Genomic DNA, 24,345 nt, shown 5'->3' on the forward strand with positions numbered 1-24,345 from the left:
GTCTCTCTGAACACATCTGAGCTGGCATTTGAGTCGGAAGCCTAAGATACCTCGAAAAGGCGATTAAGTGAAAAGGGTCGTATTACAAAATAAGACAGGGAGAGGATATTTGACTTGGGCTTCAAGGGAGGAGCCAGAACTTCACCAGGCAAGGAGCCGGGAGCCAACGATTTCAGGCGGGGACAAAAAAGTTTCCCAGAGCCACTCTTTGAGACTCAGGACGCAAGACCTGCAGTTCCGACTGCGTGGAAGCCCGGGATTCGAAGGATTTCCACGCGTTGACCTGCGCTGACAGAGGTCAGGTAGCCGCCTAGCAGCGCAGCTTTGCGGAGTAGCCCCGCAGGGCAGAAGGCTTTATGTCCGAATCGACCAATGAGCTGGCGGTACCCAGTTGCCCGGCTACGGGGCGGTCAGGGGCGGGGCCGGGCACTTGACGGGGGCGGGGCTCGGACGGGGCTTATATAAGCGAGCGGCGGGCGCAAGGCGGGGCGTGGGGTCGGTGGCTGCTGGGCGCGCGGGGCGCAGGCCGCGGGGCCGGAGCCGGGGGGAGCGAGCGAGCGGAGGCGCCGAGGATCCGATTCACTCGCTAGGGAGACCTATGGGCCGAAGCCGTGTAAATGCGTTTTAAGGCGAGTGCAGGGAATGGCTGGGGGGAGCCTCGGGGAGCGGGTGCCCTCGGCTTTGGGCGCTGACCTGCTCCCCGGATCCTCTTGCCTCTTCTCAGCAGGGGCCTCGGCTCCGCAACTGCCACTCCTCTTCGGGGTGTTGCACAAGTTTCGAGGTCACCGGCGACCCCCCCTAGCAGCGCGCCTGGCTCTGGCCCCCGCGAAGGAGGACGGGGCTTGGTAAGGAGGGCTGGGGCTGGGGTGCGGGTTCCTCGCCCTGCACTCGTGAGAGGGGTCCCGCGGACAGAACCCGCCAGTGGCACTTACAGCATTCGTAGCGTGTCAGAACCAACCACTTATAAATGGGGGAAACTGACAAGGTCATGCAGCAGAGAACAGAGTCGAACTCTTTAGGTAGGCGTGGTCGGGACTGGAGGCATCCTCGAGACTTTTCCACCTAGGTTTTTCAGTTCTGTTCCCATGCTCTTTCTTTTTCTTCCAATCTCAAGTTTCAGAACTGGAAAGGAACCCCAAACCAATCCCACTTAACAGATGGGGGATAACTGAGGCTCTAGTAGACGCAACACCACCATTCCCAGCGAACTTCAGCTTCTCAGGCCTGTGTTGGGGGTGGGGGTGGGGATGAGCAGAGCGTGACTGGACAGGGAATCTAGACCTGGGGAGGTGAGGGCTACAGCAGAGCCTGTCCCCCAGCGGTCCCCTCCATCTCCCTCTCTCTACAGTGTGTTGCATACTTTCTAAGGCGGTGGCCAAGGCAGTCAGCGGCGCTCCAAGGCAGCGGTTTCATCCAGCCTCTGGGCTCCTGCTCAGCATGGCTGGCTACCTGAGTGAATCGGACTTTGTGATGGTGGAGGAGGGCTTCAGCACCCGGGATCTGCTGGAGGAACTCACTCTGGGGGCCTCTCAGGCCACCACGGTGAGGGTGAAGGGATGGGAATGGGGTGTGACTGGGTTCCCTATTCTTTCCTCTGGTAGGAATCTCATTTGGGTACTTGATATTTACGAAACTGGCTCCTTTTATCCCCAGTTCTTGGTCCTTGCCTCAGCATCTGCCTTCCCTGTGTTCCCTGCCTTGAGAAAAGAACTCCATTGCCACATGTGTGGTCTCTCATGCTCTCTCCCCTCCTACATCCAGACATCCCCCAGCTCCGTGAAGTCCACCATCTTAGGGCTCTAGGAAGTTAGTGAGAGCACCTTGTTTTAATTAGTCCTCATCTTACCGAAACCCCCATGACCTTCTCCCATTTTCCCCACCTCCTGCACCTCTCCAACACAGTGGAATCCTATAGCAGTTCACTGCCACAAGGAGCCGGTCTGCCTCTACAACCACGCTCTGGCTTTAGAGCCCAGTCTTGCGCTCCGTTAGAGTGGAGTTCCTGTGTACGTGGTGCGCTGCCTTGTTCTACCTTTGCTGGGATTTGCCCTCCCCGGCAGGCAGAAATCTACCGTGTATTCATCTCTAGTATTTTCCACTGTTGCCTTTTTCCTAATTCACTTCTGGCAGACTTTGTATTTTCTATCTCCATGGCCACTAACCTATTTTGTAGAAAGTCCATCTAGCATTTATTGAAGGGACTTGTAATTACTTCCAGAGTCAAGTCCTTTCAAGGTCTTTGACCTTCTCTGTCCCTTAATTATTATGTTGGACACCAAGTGGGTACCCGTTTTAAACAAAAAAGTTTCATGAAAAGGAAAACGAGTTTTGGGGTGGGGGGGAGGTCACCACAGACTCAACCATGTCTGTGAGGGAGGGCCAGTCTTCTGCAGGCATGGCTTGCAGTGGACTGAGAACCTGTGTGTCATTGACAGTGGGCTGTAAGCCACAGCCTTTGCCTTTTGTGGAGCAGACAGCTCGATATACAATTCTGCTGCTTTGAAAGGACACACAGAATGCGGCCAGAGCATTAAATATTATGGATTAAAATTATATATAGATATAGATATATGGGGGAATGGGTAGCATTTAGGCTGAATGGTGGTAGACTGGGAATTTGCCAGACTTCACAGAGGGCATGATGGGAACACAGACTTGGAGGTGGAAAAGACTTTATATAGTTGACTTTAGCTGGACTGAGGGGAGAGACTGGAGCTGGTCACACAGCCAAGAATATCAGCCTGAGGTTGCCTTCCATTCTGGAGGATGTGGGAGCCTTGGAAGGTACATCAGGTTATTGGTGACCACTCTTTGGAAGGACTGTGGACAGCATGCACAGGGAGGGAGCCGGGCCTCACATCCATTCGCCTCTTGCTGTGCAGGGCAAGGTGGCTGCCTTCTTTGTGGCCGACCTGGGTGCTGTTGTGAGGAAGCACTTCTGCTTCCTGAAGTACCTGCCTCGAGTCCGGCCCTTTTACGCTGTCAAGTGCAACAGCAGCCTGGGCGTGCTGAAGGTCCTAGCTGAGCTGGGGCTGGGCTTCAGCTGTGCCAGCAAGGTGAGCCCCTCTGCCCCTCCCGTGTACCTAACCTTGATGCTCACCAAGTGTGGCCCTGCTGCTCTTGGTAATTCCAGGGGACAGGGGTGACCTGTAATTGACCATGGCCTTCTGGGAAGGTCACCTACCTAAGAGGAGGTTCCAGGGAGGAGGGAGGAAGAAATGGGCTTGGAACTTGTCAGCTCTGAAGTTCCAAACAGGAACCTGAGATGTCTCTGGGCATATGGGTCATCTTTGAAATGGTTTTGTATTTATCTTTGTTTCATTTATTTATTTATACATTTTTTTAAGATAGGGATTCATGTAGTCCACGCTGCCCTCAAACTCACTTTGTTGCTGAGGCTGGCCTCGAACTCCTAATTCTCCTAACTTCCACCCTCCCACATGCTGGGATGTATCACTATACTGGGTTATTTTTCTTCTTTTTAAAAAACACTCGCATTTTAATTTTTCTATCTAGGAAAATGTTTTTAAACTAAATGACAGTTTTTCAATGTCTTGACTTGGAGCAGTAGGTGCTAATCTTATAATTAAAACAAAACCAAGCCACTCTTAAGCTGTTGGATTTTAATTTTTTCTTTCATAAATTCAATGTGTGACTGTGTTTTTCAGACTAATCCTCTCAGAGTTTTACTGCTGTTGCTGCAGACTGTCTTCCTAATTTGATTTCTGCTCTTAATTCCCTCCTGGTGGCTTTTGATTGGCTTTGCTTAGAGTAGTCATGAGCTATGGTGGAGTAGTGGCTGCCTGGGTGGGGCTCATAGTGTGGCGCTGAGCAAGACAGATGCTGCTTCATTGTTTTTACTCCATCAAAAGCTGCCTTGCTTAGGTCTATCTCGTTCATTCACTTAGCAAAATGCTATTCCAGGTGGGAGTTTAACTGTGAATGAAACAAAACAAAACAAAAGCCCCCTGTTATGGTGCTTTCTACAAAAATAAAGCAATGAAGACATGTGGTGTTGTAGGTGGGAAGTAGGGAAGGTGGGGTTAGAGGATTGTGTTTGGTTTGTTTTGAAGAAGCGTCAGTCCCTGTGGATCATAGGCTAGTCTAGAACTCGCTATTCACCATAGCCTGGCTTTGAACTCCCGATCCTCCTGTTCCACCCCTCTAAAAGCTGGGATTCTAGGAAGATTGCCATCACCACCCCTGGCTGGATTGCTCTTAGGTCGTTGTTCAAGGAAGGTTTCTCTGAGATTTGAATTCACACTTGAATGAGGCAGGAGATTGAGCCAGGTGGAGAACTAGAGGAAGAACATTCCAGGCCGAGGTTGGGGCCAGTGGTGGAAGCAAGCCTGCTGGACATACATCCCTTGTGATAACAATCACTCTCATTTTCTTGATGATTAGCCGTGGCTGTTCTGGAGAGGATCCCTGCTAAGCCCCGGTCAGTAGTGGGACTGGGTGCTGTGAATGGAGTCCAGAAAGAATTCTTGGTGGAGAAAGGAGAGCCAGCCTGTCTGAGACTATGGGGCTAGAGGGATCCCCAGTAAGGAAAGGAAAATGGGTGCGCTGGGGCGGGAGATGAAGGGGGCAGGTTAACATTTACTTGAAGGTTAGCTATTGTTCACTCTTTGTGGTTGAAGAGTCTTCTCTTGTTCTTCTTTGCATTGCCTTGTTCTAAGTCGGACACGAAGTTCAGTGAGGCAGATGGCTTTGCTCTCCTTGCAGCCTCCCGTAATATGGCGGCGCTCTTTATAGAGAAGGGAAGGGGCAGGATCCGTTGGGTCCCTTGAGCTTGGGTTAAAAAATAGGGTGAAAGTCCATTGAGTAGGTCCTTCTGCTTCTGGGAACTCGGGTGAGGTTCTTAATCCTCTAGCTTCAGGGGATGACCTCTAGAGGACAGAGCTGTTGTACAGAGGCTTAACAAACTTTAAAGACAGGAGAAAGATGTGTGCTGAAAGCGTCCACCCTTTGCTGAGTGCTTCTTTTGGGCCCGGCTCTCTGCCAGACGTTTTCTGTTCATGATCTCATTTTATTCTCGAAACAGCCCCGTGAGGTCATTCTTCTACTGTGAGGCCATTCTTTTACCGGGATTTTGATAACAGTTCCCGCAGTACACATTTAACGTGTAAGGAAGTGAGTCATAGAAGGTGAGCCACCTGGTTAGGACCATGCACTGGGAGATGCCAGCTTGAGTCTGGCAATGTGATCTTAGCCTCTACTGGCGTTGCCTTTCCCTAGATCCTTGGAGAGAGTTGCTGTGCTGGTGTGTGGCTGGTGACAATGTCCTCTCCCACGGTGGGGTCACGATGCTTTTGCTTGAGTGGTGATTGCTGGCACTTATAATAACCCAGGCTTATCACGTGCTAGGCAAGTGCTTTACCGCGGTTCCATATCACTAACCACCCCTTCTAGGTGTTTTAAGGGTGGAGGCTGCCCTCTCCTGGTGGGTCACAGTGGGTGACCATGCTCAATGGCATCATACCATACTGGACTTAGACCAAAGGCCTGGCATGAGCAAGAGCTGGATGGAGAGACAAGCCGTCAGGCCAGAGGCACGGGTCACAACTCCCTAGGTGCTCGGATTCTCCTAGTTTCTTTCCCAAAGAACTTGTGTCCTTGATCCTGGCTCCAAGCCTCTTTCTCCACCAACATCCTCCAGCCCACTCCCTTGCGCCCCCTTGTGGTTGATCTGGGGAATACACCTAAGAATTTCCTCCAAAAAGACACCAAGGGATCAGCAGGAATACAGTGACCAGTTTATTTATCTAGACAAAATCTTATGCAATTGAGACTGATCCTCTTACTTCACTCTCTGATTGCTGGGATTCGAGTCGTATACCGCCATGCCCAGTTGATTTGATTTGCTTTGCTCCTTCCTTTCTTCCTTCCTCCTTTCCTTAGATAAGGTCTCATTAAGTAGCCCAGGCTGACCTCAGACTTGGGGCACTCTCCCCTCCTCAGCCTTTCCCGTGTTGAGATTACAGGTATGGACACCACACCTAGATTCCACTGACCACCGTGTTTTAAACACGATCATATAAACCCAGCGTGGTGGCCCATGATTGTAATTCCAGCACTCAGAAGGCTAAGGCAGGAGGATTATTGTGGCCATGAGACTGGCCTGGGCTATATATCAAGAACCTATCTCAAAGCAACAAAAATATTTGCAAACAATAACAACCCCATGCCCTGGTACTTGTGACTATTAAAGTAGCTTTGATTCATTCACTCAAAGAGAAAATGAGGGTGCTGGTTTTCTGCAGAGAGTCTGCATTCTGGGGTTCGTGGATGTATAGCATTTAGAAACATGCAAGCGGCTGACGCACATTAAGCATCTTGTGGTATAGGAAAAACTCCTGGGGTGTAGGCTGTTCCAGTCCCTTTAGCACAGCAGGCACTGGAAAGCTTTCTGTGTGAATGCATTTGGATCTGGTCTGGGGAACGCGTTTCTTTATAATCTCTTAATATATTCAACCCAGCAAGTATTCTTTAAAAAAAATCCAGTAGTAGTATACATTCCCAGTTTGGAAGACTTCAAAAGTGCACAGAAGAGAGAGAGAGAGGGAAAGAGAGAGAAGGGAGGGAGGGGAAGAGAGAAAGAGAAGGAGAAAGAGAGAGAAGGAGGGGGAGAGAGAGAGAAGGAAGGAGAGAAAAAGGGAAGGAGAGAGAGAGAGGAAAGGAGGAAGAGAGAGAAGGAGGGAGAGAGAGAGGGAGGAGAAAAGGGAGAGAGAGAGGGAAGGAGAGAGAGAAGAAGGAGAGGGAGAGGGAAGGAGGGAGATAGATAGATAGAAAGAGAGAGAAAGAGAGAGAGAGAGAGAGAGAGAGAGAGAGAGTTGCTCTGGGCTCGCCTCCAACCTCAAAGACCTCTTGATGATTTATCCTGTGTGTATTTTTCTCCCCCTCCCCCTGTGTAGGTCCAGGTGCTGACTGACTCCCCTGGTACCTGCTGCTGGGAGTGGCACAGCTCTCTGGACTTGGTCCTAAGCTCTCCTCCACTTTAAATAGCATCCCTTCACTGATGCCTCCCTCCCTCGCTTGAGTGTCACCTCGCACCCGTCTATCCTGTGTTGTCTCACATCCTCACCCCTTATCCCCACGTCCTTCACTCACTCGCCATACTGCCACCAGGGCACATCTCCATCCTTTCTAGAGTGGCTTGGTCATTTCTGGCATGGGTCAGTCTCGCCTGGATCCCAGGAAGTCGTTCTTCAGGTGGCCATAATAAGTACTCCCTTCCTCAGGATCTGTAATAGTCCACAGGGGCCTTGAACACCTCCACCTTCACAGTGCTGGTGTTGTGGGTGTGCATGGGCACATCTGGCTGTCGTGCTTCTCCTCGGAACTCTGAAAGCTTCTGTCCTACACAGGATAACTTGCAAACCCACACACTGCTTCTGGTCCCTTGGCAGCCCACGCCCTCCGCCCTTGTCTTTCCCATAGTGTTGAACCCCACGCAGAACATTCCAGTATCCTCAGCCCTTGGTGGGTCTGTTCCCTCTGCTGGGACCTGTCATCCCTGGCTCATCCAAGGCCAGGTGGGAGCTCTGCTTTCCCTTCTGAGCCCTCAGGCTGTGCTTTGTCCTTCATGCCAAAGGCCCCTCATCCTCTAGCATGCTGTACCTTTTCGTGGTTCCTTGAACCCACTGGCCATTCTGCCATTGTTCAGCACCCATTTGTCTATGCCTCTGCTCCACCAGCCTGAAAGCGCCACAGAGTGGGAGACCCCGTCCGCTTCATTCACTACTTGTTCTCTTCGGCACCTGTCGCAGGCTGGCACATTCACAGATGCTCAAGAGGTGCCTGGCAGTGTAGGCTGAGCTCTGGCAGCTAAGCTATGTGACTTGGAATTAATGACTTAACCTTCCAAACCTCCTGACTTCATAAAGGGATTATGAAGAAATGAGAATGTATGTAAGACTGGGAAGCAGTGCCTGACATGGAACAAGCCTTCCCTGAATGACAATTATTGTTTAAATATTTATAACCACAATTATTTAAGTCACCGGTTCTCACAGGGCTACCATGGCCTCTTTTCGCCTTGTGTAGGAAGGGAGGGAATATTTTCATATTCACCCAGACTCGGCATGGTGACAGATCTGCATCTGGAATGTGAGCTGTGACAGTCACATGTCCAACTCTGGAGCTGGATCTTTGTGTCCTTCCAAGTCACTTATTGGCTGTCACCATCGATGGGTAGACCTCTCTGAACTCAACTTTCCCCTCTGAAATATGGAGAGTGGATAGTGATATTTGATGGTTATGGGTCTTGCAGGACTTAATGCATGTGAATAGCTAGTACTGAAGGATGCTGGGCCAGAGTCAGACTTGCCATGGTTACAAACGGCTCTCATTTCTCCTGCCATGTTCCCAAGCCGGCTGCCTCTTGACTCCTTTATCCATGGAGAGGCATGTCTGACTCTCAACTCTGGCTTTGTTACTTGCTTCATAGTTCTTTCATTTTTTGTGACATGTTTTATTTATGTGCATGTGCGTGTATGGGTATGTGTGTGGACTCATGTGCTAAGACATCGCTGGCCTTGCACAGCTTCTCATACCCTCTGCATGGGCTGGAGGGACTGAATGGAACAGCGCCTCTGAGGCAGGTCAGAAAACTGGCCAGCGAGCCAAATCAAGTCACTGCCATGCTAATTCATTTCCCAGTTGTCGGTGGCTGCTTTGTACCACAGTGGCAGTTAGGCAGTCGAGACAGACTGGATGGCCCAAGAAACTGAAAATAGTGAATCTATAGCAATGTTTCCTAGCACCTGATGGAAAGCATCTCTTTTGGAACTTTCCTGTGGCAGGTGCTGAACTGACCATTTGTGTCATTGCTGCAGTGGGTGCACGAGCCGTGGTCAGTAAAGGCAAGGAAGAGCTAGGGGCAAGGCTCAGTGGTGCAAACCCCACAGCCTGAAATGGCTAAGGATAGCACAGGGGTAGCATGAATTCCTAGCGTGCTCATGACACCTACCCAGACACCTATATATCCTAGGCATGCACAATAATAATAAAATAATTTAAAACTTTTTCAAAGTTCATTTCAAGGCCAGCTTGGGCTACATCATACCCTATCTCAGAAACAAAAGTAAGGGTTGGCAAGATGGCTCAGTTGGTAAAGGCCCTTGCTCCAGCCTCCTGAGTTTGACCCCTGGGGCCCACATGGTAAAAGGGGAGAGCCACCTCCCGAAAGTTGTCCTCTGAACTCTACACACATTCCTCCAAATAAACACATATAATTAAAAAAAAATAAATGGCAGTAACCAAAATGTAAAGAGGTGGGGGAGAGAATGCATTCATTGGCACACCAGTACAGCCCAGGCCTTTGGACTGGGTGCTGTGTCAGAGAGACACATGGCTTTGAAGACTTTCCTCATATGTCAGATAATCTATGTATCTCTCTCTCTCTCTCTCTCTCTCTCTCTCTCTCTCTCTCTCTCTCTCACACACACACACACACACACACACACACACATGATAGAATGGCTATACCAAACTAACCCATGCTTTCCCTCATTTTTTCCCCTGTGGTAAGAATACCTGTGATCCTATCTCTTGGCAGTGTCTAAGCACACAGCACATTGCTGTTCATGTAGTCATCCGATGTCCTGTAAGTCACCTGACCTTACTCCTTTGATCAACACCTCACTGCTTCTCATCTCCTCAGCCCCTGGAAACTTAACCGTTCTACCCTTCTATTCTGCTTTTCTGCCTTTGGCATCTGTGAATTCCACTTAGTTAATGCGCGGTCTGGGGTGATTGCTCGTTTTTTTTAAAAAAATTATTTATTATATATACAATATTCTCCCTGCAGGCCAGAAGAGGGCACCAGATCTCATTATAGATGGCTGTGAACTACCATGTGGGTGCTGGGAATTGAACTCAGGACCTCTAGGAGAATAGCCAGTGCTCTTAACATCCGAGCCATCTCTCCAGTATGAGTGATGGCACGTTTGATCCAGTGCTTGCCATGCAAACGTGAAGTGTTTCAGTGCAGGCATGAGGATCCGGGCAGAAGAGCAGGACATCCAGACCTTGCTTCCTAGACAGTCCAGCCCAATCAGTGAGCTAGCTTCCAGGCTCCATGAGGGACCCTGGCTAAAAAAGTGGAGAGTAACTGAGGAAGATACTTGATGTAGACCTGTGGCCTCCACATACGTGTGCATACAGTGCACCTGCACACACACACACACACACACACACACACACACACACACACTGCATTCTCCCATAGTCTCTGTATCCACTCATCCAGGAATAAATGTTTAGGCTGATTTTCTGTCGTGTCTGTTGTGATGGATGCTGCCTTGAACATGGGAGCATGGCCATCTTTTTGACTTCAAGTCCTCTGGATGTTACCATATAGGATTTCTGTATTGTCTAGTGGGTTTCTTTATGATATTTTATACACGACTGACTATAAAGTATTTTGATCACATCCTGTCGCCCTCTCTTTCCCCTCTCTCCCTTCCACGGACCCTCTTTCTCTTTCCAACTAGTCCCTCTTCTACTGTCAACTTTTTTTTTGGTGACGGGAGGTTCTCACTATGTAGTCCCGACTGGCCTTGAATTCACTATGACCATGCTGGCCTCACACCCAGAGATCCGCTGGCCTCTGCTGGGACTAAAGGCTTGAGCCACCACACCTAGCTAGCTTTATGTCATTAGCTGCCTCAGGTTGGGGGGCGTGCCTCCTAAGATCAGGTTATGTTCATGGCCTCAGTCTTGTAGGTCTCCTGGAGGTAATCGCAGTTGCTATGTAACCTTGCTTATCCAAGGACTCTTCATACTCTTTTCCAAGCAGCATTCATTGAATGTTTCAGTCTGTCTGAAGCCTGTGAGTCTGCACAGTGCCTCGCTGGGGGTTAGAAAATGTGCACCCCTGCCTTTTTAAAAGAATGATTTACTTATTTTTGTGCATATGAATGTTTTGTCTACAAATATGTGCACCATGTGCATGTCTAGTGCTTGCCAAAACTCCTCTGGAACTAGAGCTATGGGTGGTTGTGAACTGCCATGTGGGTGCTGGGAACTGAACCCAGGTCCTCTGCAAAAGCAGCCAGTGCGCTTAACCACTGAGCCATCTCTCCAGCCCAACGTGCCTCCCTTTAAAGACATTTGATTTTTGGAATAAATACACTGATCGCTTTAGAATGAGAGATCTTCCCGCAGGCAGGAAGTTAGAAGAAATATGCAGATATGCTGTCTTTGCTATGAACTGGATCCTCCTCCCCAGGTGTGTGCAGTGCCCCACTTGTGTCTGTACATGGCAGGGCTGCCATCAGAGAGAAATCAGCGTGAAGTAATTGTTGTGTATCCGATGTCTTAAAGAGCTGGCCCACTGCCTGGGCAGTGGTGGTGCACACCTTTAACCACAGTACTTGAGAGGCAGAGGCAGCCTGATTTCTGAGTTTGAAACCAGAGCCAGCCTGGTCTACAGAGTGAGTTCTAGGACAGCCATTGAGAAACTCTGTTTTGGGAGAAAAAAACCCAGAGAGAGAGAGAGAAAGAGAGAAAGAGGACCCACTTGTGTTGATGCCCAGTGTGTAGTTATGAGCTTGCCCCCCTATCCCTGGGCTCCACAGGCCAACAGGCCCTGGGGCCTCCTCACCACGACCTTTGGAACTTCACAGGCAGAGATGGAGTTGGTCCAGCATATCGGTGTCCCTGCCAGTAAGATCATCTGTGCCAACCCCTGTAAGCAAATTGCACAGATCAAGTATGCTGCCAAGCATGGGGTGAGGCTGCTGAGCTTCGACAATGAAGTGGAGCTGGCCAAGGTGGTCAAGAGCCACCCCAGTGCCAAGTAAGCTGAGAACCACTTCTGCAGGGAGACTGGGCTGTTGGGTGAGGGTGGAGGGGGAAGAAGTGGGGAGCTGGGCAGAGGTCCCCATCCTGGATGCTCCTTGGATCCCACCACACTTACAGCTACTCCTGGACGGGACCCAGATCCAGGGCAGAACTCTTACTCTAGATAGAAACCCTAGATAGAAAAGGTCCAAGGGATTACAGAGGTCTCAGTTTCAGGAAAGATGACATTTGAAGCGAACCTTGAGGAATGAGTGAAATTTGGGGAGTCAGAAACAGTCAAGGCAAACAAATACGTTGGTGTTGGGAACAACGTGGGACATCTGAGGGATGTACAGAAGTGGGGTGTTGCTTGAATATACTGTGCAATGGGTGAGGGGCACAGTAATATTGGCTATGGGGCGGTGGCCCGGTGCGAATGGTTTCTGGGAGGGAGTTCACTGGCTGTGATAGTTACTGGTCCTTGACACTCTGGGGATGCAGAAAAGGCTCTGGGGAAATAGGAGGGCGTCCAGGGGCCACTCTGGTCCACCCAAAGCTTCAGAGCTCTCCTTTGGAATTTATTTGACACATGGTTCCCTCTCATGTGATATGTCTGAAAACTTATGAAAACTGGTTATGGAGTTGATTGGGGAGACCTGAGCTGCCTGGGTGAAGGTTGGTGATATCTGGACCCAGCAGGTGACATAGACATCGCTTGGCAATGCAGGGTGACCTAGGAAAGCTGTGGGCTCAGTGGTTCTCAACACATTAGTGCGGTGTGTTTGTGTGTGTGTGTGTGGGGGGGTGTCACTCAGCGGGGATGCTGGCAGTGGGGCGGGGCTCACTCAGCAGGGATGCTGCATTTTTCCACAGGATGGTTCTGTGCATTGCTACCCAGGCCTCCCACTCTCTGAGTCACCTGAGCCTGAGGTTCGGAGCGTCGCTGAGATCCTGCAGACATCTGCTTGAAAACGCCAAGAAGAGCCACGTGGAGGTGGTGGGTGTGAGGTGTGCACTGGGAGCCGGCCACCCTGCCCACAGCAGACCCAGTACCTGTACCCCAGGAGCTAATCATGGACCTCCTGGACCTCTGTCAGGACTTGCCCCAGGCCTGGAGTTCCGCCACCGGACAGTGTCCCCTCTTTAGAGGGAAGATTTAACAACATCCCTTGCACAGTCCCCAGAAGGTCTTATCCCAGGAGATTGCTCGCAAGGATGGGGCTTTGAGAGAGCCCCGAATGCCTGTAAGCCAGAGGTGGCAGCCGTGCTCTGCAGCTGTTTCTTCCCATACTAAGATCGGTTATAGTGAGGGTCGCTTCTCCAGCTTTGTCTGCTCAGAACTTCACGTTCCAGGCTGAGCATCTCAGGCTTTATTCCGCAACCCTGTATTGTAAAGACTTTTCTCCCCAGTCTGTACAAGTCAACATTTAACAAGGCGAGCCTAGTAACTCACCCTGGCCCACATACTCACTGGCTGGTGTGTCCTGATCTGGGTACTTTGGGACCTCAGTTTTCATCCTGGAAGGTTCCTCTCCAAGGGAGCATGATGGGATGCCTCCTGTCCGCTCCTGGTGTACCACGTGACCCCGTGTATTCCATGTGATGCTCCAGACCTTAGTCATTGCCTCTGTAACATGGGCACGCCTGGACCTTGTATGTAAGCTGAGGCTCTTCTTCCCTTTCCAGTTTTCACATTGGCAGTGGCTGTCCTGACCCTCAGGCCTACGCCCAGTCCATCGCGGATGCCCGGCTCGTGTTTCAAATGGGTGCTGAGCTGGGCCACACGATGAACATTCTGGACCTTGGCGGCGGCTTTCCTGGCTTAGAGGGAGCCAAAGTGAGATTTGAAGAGGTGTGTGGTCAAGGGTGGCTTGGAGGTCATTTTGTGATGGGGGAGAGGCACCGCGAGCATAGGGAGCCCGCTGCACAGTACGTCTGGCCTGTGTGTCTCACTGGGCTTAGTGCTCTCCTAGATTTTATTGCTACTTATTAACCCTGTGTTGTGGCACAGCTGGGCTTGTAGAGTTTATGGCACGTCCTGAGTCCACAGCAGAGCAGGCTGCACGCCTCACTAAGCCAGTGCACTTAACTAGCTTGTTACAGGCTCAGTAAAGACATTATTTATATGCCACGAGCTCTCTGATGGTCTGAGTATGCGTGCCTTATTCACCTTCCAATGGGCTGACAAGAAACCTGGGGGGAAGGGCAAGGAAGCAAAACCAACCTTTGGTCTGCTCCCATTGTATGGGTCCTCTCACCTGTGAGCCAAGGGCAACACAAATGTGTCATCGTGATTCCCACTTTGACCCCTAGGGGTGCCTGCCCTCCCCTCCCTCTGGTTTTTTGAGAGTCCTCCTGGAACTTCTTTAGACCAGGCTGGCCTCAAACTCACAGAGATCAGCCTGCCTCTGCCTTCCGAGTGCCGGAATTAAAGGCGTGCACTACCACAGCCCAGCTGGGACACATCTCTTCAGTAGCACAATACTTCTGTAGTCTCTGTCTGCAGGAAATGACCCTGCGAAGGCTCCAGATGCCCCAGGAATGAGCCTCAAAATGAGGACTTGCAGCCTTGTGCATGGCAGAAGTCTAGTGGCCTTCCCAGTGCCCAGCCTGGCTGGAGTATGATGAAAACGTTCATTCTCATGCGAGGACAGTCAGAGTCCAAAGAGTGTGACCGGTTATAAAATCATACATGTGCTGGAGATGGTAACTGCATGTCTGTAATCCAGCAAGGAAGGTGGCTGTAGGGAGATCAGAAGTTCAAGGCCAGCCTGGGCTACATGAGGCACTAGCTCAAATAGCCAGCCTTTCTCCCATAAGGACAAAGCAACAACAGTGACAAACCCCAAGCCCACAGAACCAGGTTGTATGTATAATTAAAAATAATGTCTGCATAAGAATTAAAGGAGCCACTCTGAAAGCTCACAGTGATTGGGCTCACCCATCCCGGACGGCAGAGCCAGCTCTGCACGCTTGTTTTTTTCTGGAACCTCATCTACTATTTAACAAGCCGGTTATTTATGAAGGAAGGATCCATGCCAGAGAATCTGGGATCTGAGCACCAAGCGTTATAGGAAAGAATATCCCTTTCTATGTGGGATTATTTGGGCGAGTGAGCTGTGCAGCCACGAGGTCTTCACTCCAGTGTTTCACCCCTCCCCAACCCCCACTTACCCCAGCCATGTGCCTTCCTGGCTAACTGTGCACAATTACCAGCTGGGACCTTAGCAACTGCCACGTCCCCCCTGAAATCACATGGTCCTGCACCTACCTCTCTCCCAGATTGCCTCTGTGATCAACTCAGCCTTGGACCTGTACTTCCCCGAGGGCTGCGGTGTGGACATCCTTGCTAAGCTGGGTCGCTACTATGTGTCTTCTGCCTTCACTGTGGCTGTCAACATTGTTGCCAAGAAGGAGGTTCTTCCAGAACAGCCCGGCAGGGAGGGTAGGTGCCAGGTGGGCGGTGGAGCCCAGTTCTTCGCTGAAGCTGAGACAGTGGCTGACTAAGCAGGGGTGGGGCCTACTGGAGAATGGGTGTTTACTGTAGGGAAAGTTGCAGTCAGTTCCCCTCACCCCCAAAGACAATTTTATTCCTTTATTCTAGTGGTTCTCATTTTTTCTATCGCGTCAACCCTTCAATACAATTCCTCATGTTGGGGTGACCCCCAAACATAAATTATTTTCATTGCTACTTCATATATGTAATTTTGCTACTGTTATGTATTGTAATGCAAATATCTGATATTTCTTATGGTTTTATGAGACCCCTGCGAAAGGGTGGTTTGGCCCCCAGGTTGAGAACCCTTGCTTTATTCCCTAATGCGTTTGTATTTTATTCATGGAGCACAAAGCAACCTCAGGGTGAATAGGTATTTAATTGGCCCCGTTTTATGGATGAGAAATGGAGTTAAAGAGAATGTAAAGTGAATTGCTTAACAGTTGGCTAGAGGTAAGCTTGCACTTGACCCGGGTCTGCCTCTTCTTCAGAGTACAGACTCTTACTCATCTTTCCTATAACTTCATGACACCGCATTTGTTCATGTCCCCTTTCCAGAGGGCAGACCACAGGCGGGGAGCGTTACGTCATCGGTTCAGGGTCGCGGGACTGATAACGGCCAGGACTGGATTTCAAGTCCAGCTCGGGATGACTCGGAGCTCCTGTGCCCACACCACCAGCATCAGTGCCCTCCTTTGCCCTTCCAAATAGACCAGGCTTCCCGTCAGGATCTCTCAGGCACCATGAGTGACAAGTGTCAGTGAATCTGATTTTGGGCTTTGCCCTGTGCTCCCTCACACTAGGGAGTGTCATAGCGTTGTGCTCTTCCTCAGAGAGAGCTGCTGGTAGCACGGGGCTCCAGGCAGCATGGTCAGTTTGTGTGCATGTATGTGCAGCCATGCATTCTCCCGGCCTCTTAGAGACTCGGGGGAGAGTCTGTCTAGTGTAGCCAGCCTACCTTGTTTCTTACTGTGACATACCTCCTCCCTGTTGTGTGCCTCTGAATTTGGGCGAGCTGCTCTTCGACTTTTACTGGGGCCTCTAGGAACTCCTGTGCAAGCAAGGAAATATGTTCTGGCGCTGTGGTGGTGACGGTGGTGGGGTCTTCTCAACACGGAAGTGGATCCATGCCACCGGGAAAGATTGTTTTTAGTGGTTTCCGTTGCAGGGTCTACCCCATACCTGAAGAAGGGGCAACCCTTTGGCCCACAGCTTTGTCCTTACTGAGCCCACTATAATGTCAGCTTCTGACTCCCAGGCCCCTCATGTTCTGCTTGTGCGGCCCCTCTTCTCTCCCTTCCTCACAGACGAAACCAGTTCGGCCCCTAAGACCATCGTGTACCACCTTGACGAGGGCGTTTACGGGATCTTCAACTCAGTCCTGTTTGACAACACCTGCCCCACCCCCACCCTGCAGAAGGTGAGCCCATTCCCTGTGACTGTGCTTTCACCCTGTGCCTGTGTGTTTATCTAACTCTTATTTACTTAGTTGGTCTTTGTGGTGCCAGCCGGGCTCAGACCCAAGGCCTCAGACGTCTGAGCCATGCTCTGTCACTGAACTGAGTTCTCAGTGGGGAGTGTAGCTCAGTGATGGGAGAAACTGCCTAACATGCGGGAGGCCCCGGGTTCATCCCACACTAAAAATTGTTTAAAGAAAATAGATAAAAGATGTTCGCATGGTGTGCACTTGGAATCTCAGCCCTTGGGATGCTGAGGCAGAAGGATCATGAGTTCAAGGTCAGACTAAGCTACATAGAACCTGTTCAAGAAAAGAAAAAAGAAAGAAAGAAAAGAAAAGAAAGCGAAGGGAAAGGGTAAAGATATTGCTCACAGGCTCAGCATGCAGAAGGTTTTATTTCTTTTTATTCTTTTAGAAAATGCAAAGTGCTCATTTTCCCAGCACCGGGGTCGTTTCGTTCCCTAACCTCTCTTTTCACTGATATGGGGCGCAGTTTTTGCTGTGCCATGAACTCATCTTACAATATGGGTTTTTTTTTTTTGTGGCTATAAAGTACTCCAACCAATGCAGCCCTAGCTGTTCGACTCCGTCTCCAGCACTGAGTGTCTTGACAGACACCTGTGCTCCCTGCTCTGGAGTTAGCCCCCAGAAGTTAAAGTCTGTGTGTAATGGTTTTCATATGAACATGGGAACAAGAGCAACAAGGCACACCCGGCCTCCAGCAGCTTTAGTTGCCCTGCAAATGCCATGCTAGTGCACACACACATACACACACAGAAGAAAAGAGAGAGAGAGAGAGAGAGAGAGAAAGGAAGGTTCAATGGTACCAAAGAGAAATAGAGGAAGTCTACACATCAGAAAATTCCAGAATGTAGGAAATGCTACAAGTGAAAAAACAAAAACAGTTTTGTTATCAAATTACCAAAACTTCTTTTTAAAGAGGGTTTTGGGAAATCGCTACATTAAGAGACAAGGCAACCTTTTTAGACTGGGTCTCTCTCGCTGATCCCAGCTGCATAGTGGGGCACATCCCTGCACAATGAATGATTTGTCTGCTGAGCCCGGTCCTCCAGCTCCCCTCCCCCGCTTCCCATGTCTTCTGGAGTCTCTCAAGCACCCCAGGCTAAACTTGCTCAGATCTGAACTCTTCATTTCCAACCCAAAGGCCCTTCTCCCAGCCATCAGCACTGCCGAAGCTGGAGGACTGGATGTGATGGGTTCGTGCCTTCCCTGTCTTTATGGGTGGAGGACACCTGCATCTCTTGAGCCTCGCTCCCAAACTGGTTTTGAGTTCATCTCCTTCTCTCCTGCTGTCATCTGAAGTGGCCACCGGTGCTGCTCTGGCCCCTCCTCCTGGCCCCTCCTCCGACTCATTTCTTTTCCCTCCTTCCCTTCCTTCCTCTCTCCCTACTTTTTAAAAGACAGGGTCTTGCTGTGTTGCCCAGGGAGGCCTCCTGTGTGTATTGCTGGAATCAAACAGACTTTGGAAACATGTGTAGGCAACTTAAAGTTCAAGGGAAGTTTTCAGACAGGGGAGCAAAGCCTGTCTGCGCTAATGACCTCTGCTCATGGTCCTGGCTCCTCCTCCATCCGAGCTTCTCTCCCACTGTGTGTGCACAGCGCTTCACTGCTGCCAGTGCCACTTATGTGCTGGTGACGCTGACATCATGTGCTTATGGCAGTTGGGTCTGTGTGAGCATTTCCATGTCATTCCTCTCTTAATTTTTCTAAGAATACTTAAGGAACATGCTGTCGATCTCATTTCATAACGGGAAACTGGCCTTGGAGGGGCGGTGTCGTACAGTGGAAGGCTTATTCCCTGCAGACTGTGAGCCTTTGCGGGTAGGGGCCATGTTTTCTTCATCTGCCTCGTGTTGGGTACAAAGCTCCAGTCACAATCACTTTCTTGCCCTCCACCCGGGCCCTGCGGAGCTTTTGTTATTCTTATTCATGCTTCCCTGCATATCCTCCCTGTTAGAATGATCTCTGCACGACTGGCCCATTTGACATTGTTATGCTTTAAGAATGATATTCTAATGATGAGTCCCCCCAGTCTTACCAGGTTAAAAGACAGGAGCCTTTCTAGGTCCCGTGCTTACATACCTCCAGGTTACTTTCCACTGTCTCACAGGCTGTTACCACAGGTGCCCTTTTGCAGCAAGCGTAGAGGCCTTCTCATCTGAAACGACACACTTTACTGTTGCTCTCATATACATATTTGGAATGCATTTGTTGTTCTATCTCCTTTGATACCAATGCTTTTACAAAGACCTATTTATTTTTATTTTGTATGTGTGAGTGCTTTCCTTCATGGGTGCCGGCCATATGCATGCAGTTCCTGCAGCGGCCAGAAGAGGGCATTGCATTAGCAGGAACTGGAGTTACAGACTGTGGTGAGCGGCCACGAGGGTGGTTGTGAACAAACCAGGGTAGTCTAGGGAGAGCAGCCAGTGCTCTTCACCATTTGAGACATCTGTCCAGCTCTGTCAATGGCTTCAAAACAAACAAACAAACAAACAAAAAATGTAATCTCACCTCAAGTTTCTCCTAAAATCCCCATGGTCTCTTTGTGCTTCTATTTATGAAGTCCTGGAATAGATGCTTTTTTAGACAACTCAATGAATATTTAAGGTGTTTGTATGTAACAAGTACATCTAGGCACCGTGGGAATAGCTCAGTTGGCTAAGTGCTTGTTACACATGCATGAGAACCTGAGGTTAGCCCCCAACATCCATGTAAGAAGAAAAGCAAAACCAAACCAGGTGTTTGGTGCACCCTTGTGACCCAGCACTGGGGGTCGGTGGAAAGTCAGGTGTGGGGTGCACACTTATGACCCAGCACTGGGGGTCGGTGGAAAGTCAGGTGTGGGGTGCACACTTATGACCCAGCACTGGGGGTCGGTGGGAAGTGGAGCCCTGGAGACTCCTAGCCAGCAGCACCTAGTCTAGTCATCAAGCCCCAGGTCCAGTGAGTTACTGTCGTAGTCACTGTTCTCTTGCCGTGAAGAGACACCATAACCAAGGCAACTCTTATGAAAGAAAGCATATAATTGGAGACTTGTTGACTAGGATTATTCTATGATCATCTTTGTGGGAAGCAGATGGGCATGGAGCTGGAGCAATAGCTGAGAGCTTTACATCCTGATCCCAGGCAGAGAGAGAGAGAGAGAGAGAGAGAGAGAGAGAGAGAGAGAGAGAGACTGGGCCTGCCGTGGGTTTTTGAAACCTCAAAGCCCCACTCCTAGTGACACACCTCCTCCAACAAGGCTACACCTTCTAATCCTTCCCAAACAGTTCATTGACTGGGAACCAAGCATTCAAACATATGAGCCATTGTGAATATTCTCATTCAAACCACCACACAGACCATGTCTCAAAATCCAAAGTGTGTGGCTCCTGAGGAATGACACCGAAGGGTAACCGCTGACCTCCAAGTGCACATAGTGCCCCCCACATGCACCTGAAAACATAGGAATATGCATAGACTGCAAAAGCCTTCCTCTCGGGGCTTGGCAGCACACACCTGTAATTCCAACACACAGGAAGCTGAGGAAGCAGGATTTTGGATTTGAGTCTAGCCTGGTCTGTATAGTAAGACTCTGTCTCAAAACAACAGTAAAAATCTAACATATCCGTATTTAAATGAAACTGTATGTTCCATGGTAGCGCTCAGTGATAGAGCTAAGCATGTTTGAGACATGGGATCAAGTTCCAGCACTACACACACACACACACACACACACACACCACACGTAAAACAAGCGTGGTGGCACACGCCTCTAATCTCAGTATGTGGGATGTGGAGGCAGGAGAATCAGGAGTTCAAGGTCCTCCTCAGTTACATAGTAAGTTTGAGGTCACCCTGGGCTACATGAGACTCTGTCTCACATACACACCAACATGCAAAGATAAAAAAGTAAAACAAGATAAACTAAATTTAAAAACCATATTTTAAAGGGACTGGGGGTTTCTAGAAATGAAGAGTGTGAGTGTTAGAGTCACGATCAAACGTCAGGAAGCAGACCGGGAATGGAGGATTCAGAGAAAGGAAAAGCAAGGTGAGAAGCCGCCCAGCAGCACAGAGCAGGCGTAGAGCAGGGCAGGCTAAGCAAATGGCAAGCATGGTGTCCGGGCCTGGCTCCAAGCACTGGCCACACCTGCATTTGCTGGAACAGAGGAATTTTAACCTAAGAAATTATTAAATTTAAAGTTAGCAACCGCTGGGAAGAGTGAGGCTTAGTGGGTAGACACACTCACTGCTAAGCTTGTTGACTCCTGAACTCTTTCAAATTGTCACCCCTCATCCTCTCTCTCTGTGTTTGTGTATCTCTCTCTCTCTCTCTCTCTCTCTCTAGCAGAGGGAGATGCCACTCACTTTATCCTGACCATGGTGTGATGTCATTTTATCCCGACACCAGTGTGAAGGGAAGGTGAGGGTGTGTGATGGCTGGGTGTCCTAGACATGCATGCCTGTGTTGGGAACCACAGTGACATTATCAGGTAAAACCGGCATGTGTACCCCTGTCCCGGCAAGTTCTCAGGTGTGCGTGTTTGGGGGACGTGTCGGGACACTCCCAGCAGCAGTCTGTCCGGTATGAAACACCAGAGGAACCTTAGTGCTTGTTGTCAGGGTAAGGAGTGAACAAATCAGTGTGTTGCACACAGACGTCTGTGCAGCGCCTGTGTGACTTGTGGTCACAAGTGTCAATGGGATGGATCTTGGAAATAGAAATTTCACTAACAAGAAAGCGAGTCTCAGAGATCCCATGCTCCATAATTTCAATTAAGTAACTGCCAAAAGCATGCAGAATAAATCCTATCATTTAATATTAGGTACGTTCATGGATTTTTCTTAAAGCCAGAGAATACGGAACATATAAAGGAAAGGAAGGGATGGGCTTAGCCACCTGGAGAGTTTTGAAGAGACTGGAAAGTTTACATCCTTTTTCTTTTTTCTTTTTTTTTTTATTTTTTCGGTTTTTCAAGACAGGGCTTTCTGTGTAACTGTAGACCAGGCTGATCACAAACTCACAGAGATCTGCCTACCTATGCCTCCTGAGTGCTGGGATTAAAGGCCTGCGCCACCACCGCCTGGCTGAATTTGTTTTAATAGTTATTCTTCGGCAGATCTCACAGACTGGCAGCCAGGCAGGTCTCCATCACATGCCCCTCTTGCCTCAGCCTCTGGAGCTCTGAGATCTCTACATGAGGCAGCCACTTGGTTTGAAACTGTGTTTCTTTAGCTGGCAGGCAAGCACATGGATATTCTTTTTTTGTTATCCTTTGTATTTTATACATGACATGAGGTAGCGTTGTGTGAATTAACTGACCACAGTGTCATTTTCTTATTGATAGTCTTTGATAAGCTCACAATTATTTTATATGGTTTCTAGTACTAAGGGAAATATTGGGGCGATTTCTGTAATTTATTTAGCCTATTTTAAATTAGGGAGGAATTTTGTTTTGCTTTGTCAAAGTTTTCTGGATAGGAGAGGGAAGAGCTCATGTTTTCTTCCTCCATTAGGTTCTTGTTACTTTCCCTGATTAAGTATTAGTGTGGCCCAAATATAGTCAATAATTTTATAACCTACTGCTCCCATGACCTTTGTGAGTGGAAACTTCCTTTGTCTTTAAGTGGAGACACTGCCTGGCATGCCGAGACTTCCTGACTTCTTCTAATCACCCCCTGGCTCCTTTGAGTCTTCTTAAATGTTTTACACTTATTTATTCTCTCTCTCTCTCTCTCTCTCTCTCTCTCTCTCTCTCTCTCTCTGTGTGTGTGTGTAAGTGTGTATGTGGTCAGAGCTTGTGTCGGTTCTCACCTTCCCCGTGTGGGTCCCAGAGCTTGAACACAGGCTGTGAGGCTTGGCAGCACATGCCTTTACAGTGAGTGGCTAGCAATCATGAAGCTTACCTTTGACCCCAGCATCACACATGACCCCAGCATCACACACAACCCCAGCACCACAGAAACAACTGTTTCTGACCTGTTTTTAAGCTTGCACTACTAATTAGCAAGAGGATGCTAACGTGCTATCCCAATGGTGTCTTTTCTCCTTGTGTGCAAGACCTCTAGAGACCGTCTTCACTAAGGGTCTATGGATGCGTTCACAGAGCACTTACCCCTTAGAGCGTCAGCTTAATGTTTTCTAGAGCCTGGGGCTACTGGGAAGAGTTCAGAGCAACTAAGGCTACATTTTGTTATTACAAAAGCATGCAAATAAGAATATGAAGCTAAGTACATGCTTTTAATCCCAGCACTTGGGAGGCAGAGGCAGGCAGATCTCTGTGAATTTGAGGCCAGCCTATTCTACAAAGTGAGTTCCAGGACAGCCAGGACTGTTACACAGAGAAATTCTGTCTTGAAAAACCAAACCAAACCTAAAAATCAAAACAACAACAACAAAAAGCATATATGTAGAAAAAGCTGAACAGACAAGGATGTTAATCTCCCCCTTTAATTTCATTTTTTTGTGCTCATTCCTGCTGACTTCTGCTCATAGCTCCTAGATCAAAGCCTGTATGTATTAGATGCTCAATAAATGCTCAGTGAATGAAGGCGCTCATGAATACAGGATGGCTCTCCTTCTGGACCTTAACAATATGTGCATGCTTTTCTTCATTGATAGGACTGATCACATGCTAATTTTTGTCACCTATGTGAACCTTATTCCTGCATGGAAGCGGTGCCTCCTCATTCTCCCTCTCCGGTCACTCCTGCCGCCGACTGAGGCACTGGCAGGCCTTTCTTCTTCTGTTGGTCTTCACTGCCTCCTCCCAGGCCCTTTGGATGATTTCTATTCATGTCACCTGCTTTCTCCTCGCCCTAAATGCCACCCACACAAGGCTTTCATTAGTCTACAGATGTTCACTCTGTGGGGAAGACAGGCTCAAGCATGCCTGCAGTATTTCCTTACCATTAGCAAGGGCTGTAAAGGTGGAGCTTTGGGGGTGTGGAGCTTTGGGGGCTTAGGATGTCTTGTTTAGATTTGGAGGGAAGATCTGGGGTGAAAGCAGGGTGTGGGGGAGGGGAGGCAGGGTAACTAAGGAGCAAAAAGAGCTGGTATGGGGTCAGTGCTGCAGCAGGCCAAGCAAAGGGGCAGGGAGTCCATCCAGAAGACCCACCCAATGTTTTTCCTTTGGCTATGACCAGTCTTTCAGGACCTTCCCAGCAGGAGCCCTAAACTGTGACAGAATTGCTCTCTTTGGTTGTCCAGAGACGGACTGCTGTAAACAGAGACTGCACTTTTGTTCCTGGCTGCCCAGACCCGAATAATCGCACAGAGGCTTATACTAATTGTAAATTGTTTGGCCTATTGCTTAGATTTATGATTAACTAGCTTTTACAACTTAAATTGACCCATAATTCTTGTCTGTGTTTAGCCATATGATTTGGTACCTTTTCTCAGCGAGGCATTCTCATCTTGCTTCCTCTGTGTCTGGGTGGTGACTGCATCTCTGCCTCTCCTATTCCCAGAATTCTCTTAATCTGGTCGCCCCACCTATACTTCCTGCCTGGCTGCTGACCAATCAGCGTTTTATTAAACCAATACGCGTGACAAATCTTTAGAGGATACAGGAGCAATGTCCCACGGCAGACTGTT

General features: G+C 49.2%; 1 protein-coding gene across 6 annotated transcripts in view; it reads left to right on the forward strand.

The window, feature by feature from the left end:
* The first annotated feature begins 495 nt into the window (after positions 1–495).
* Azin2 (antizyme inhibitor 2) overlaps positions 496–24,345 on the forward strand; it is a 28,701-nt gene continuing 4,851 nt past the window's right edge. For 2 of the 6 annotated variants that reach the window (XM_048434336.3, XM_085686624.2), the window contains exons 1-10: positions 496–629; positions 725–845; positions 1,349–1,542; positions 2,883–3,056; positions 11,631–11,803; positions 12,661–12,795; positions 13,474–13,639; positions 15,070–15,232; positions 15,842–16,039; positions 16,591–16,703. In XM_048434336.3, the coding sequence (XP_048290293.2) occupies positions 1,438–1,542; positions 2,883–3,056; positions 11,631–11,803; positions 12,661–12,795; positions 13,474–13,639; positions 15,070–15,232; positions 15,842–16,039; positions 16,591–16,703 (1,227 nt within the window). In that variant the 5' untranslated portion in view covers positions 496–629; positions 725–845; positions 1,349–1,437. The remainder of the gene's footprint in view (positions 630–724; positions 846–1,348; positions 1,543–2,882; positions 3,057–11,630; positions 11,804–12,660; positions 12,796–13,473; positions 13,640–15,069; positions 15,233–15,841; positions 16,040–16,590; positions 16,704–24,345) is intronic. The other 4 variants (XM_048434338.3, XM_085686625.2, XM_048434337.3 and 1 more) reach the window with 3 other exon arrangements.

This window comes from Myodes glareolus, chromosome 3 (assembly GCF_982192425.1).
Source record: "Myodes glareolus chromosome 3, mMyoGla1.1, whole genome shotgun sequence".
Classification (NCBI taxonomy): Eukaryota; Metazoa; Chordata; class Mammalia; order Rodentia; family Cricetidae; genus Myodes; species Myodes glareolus.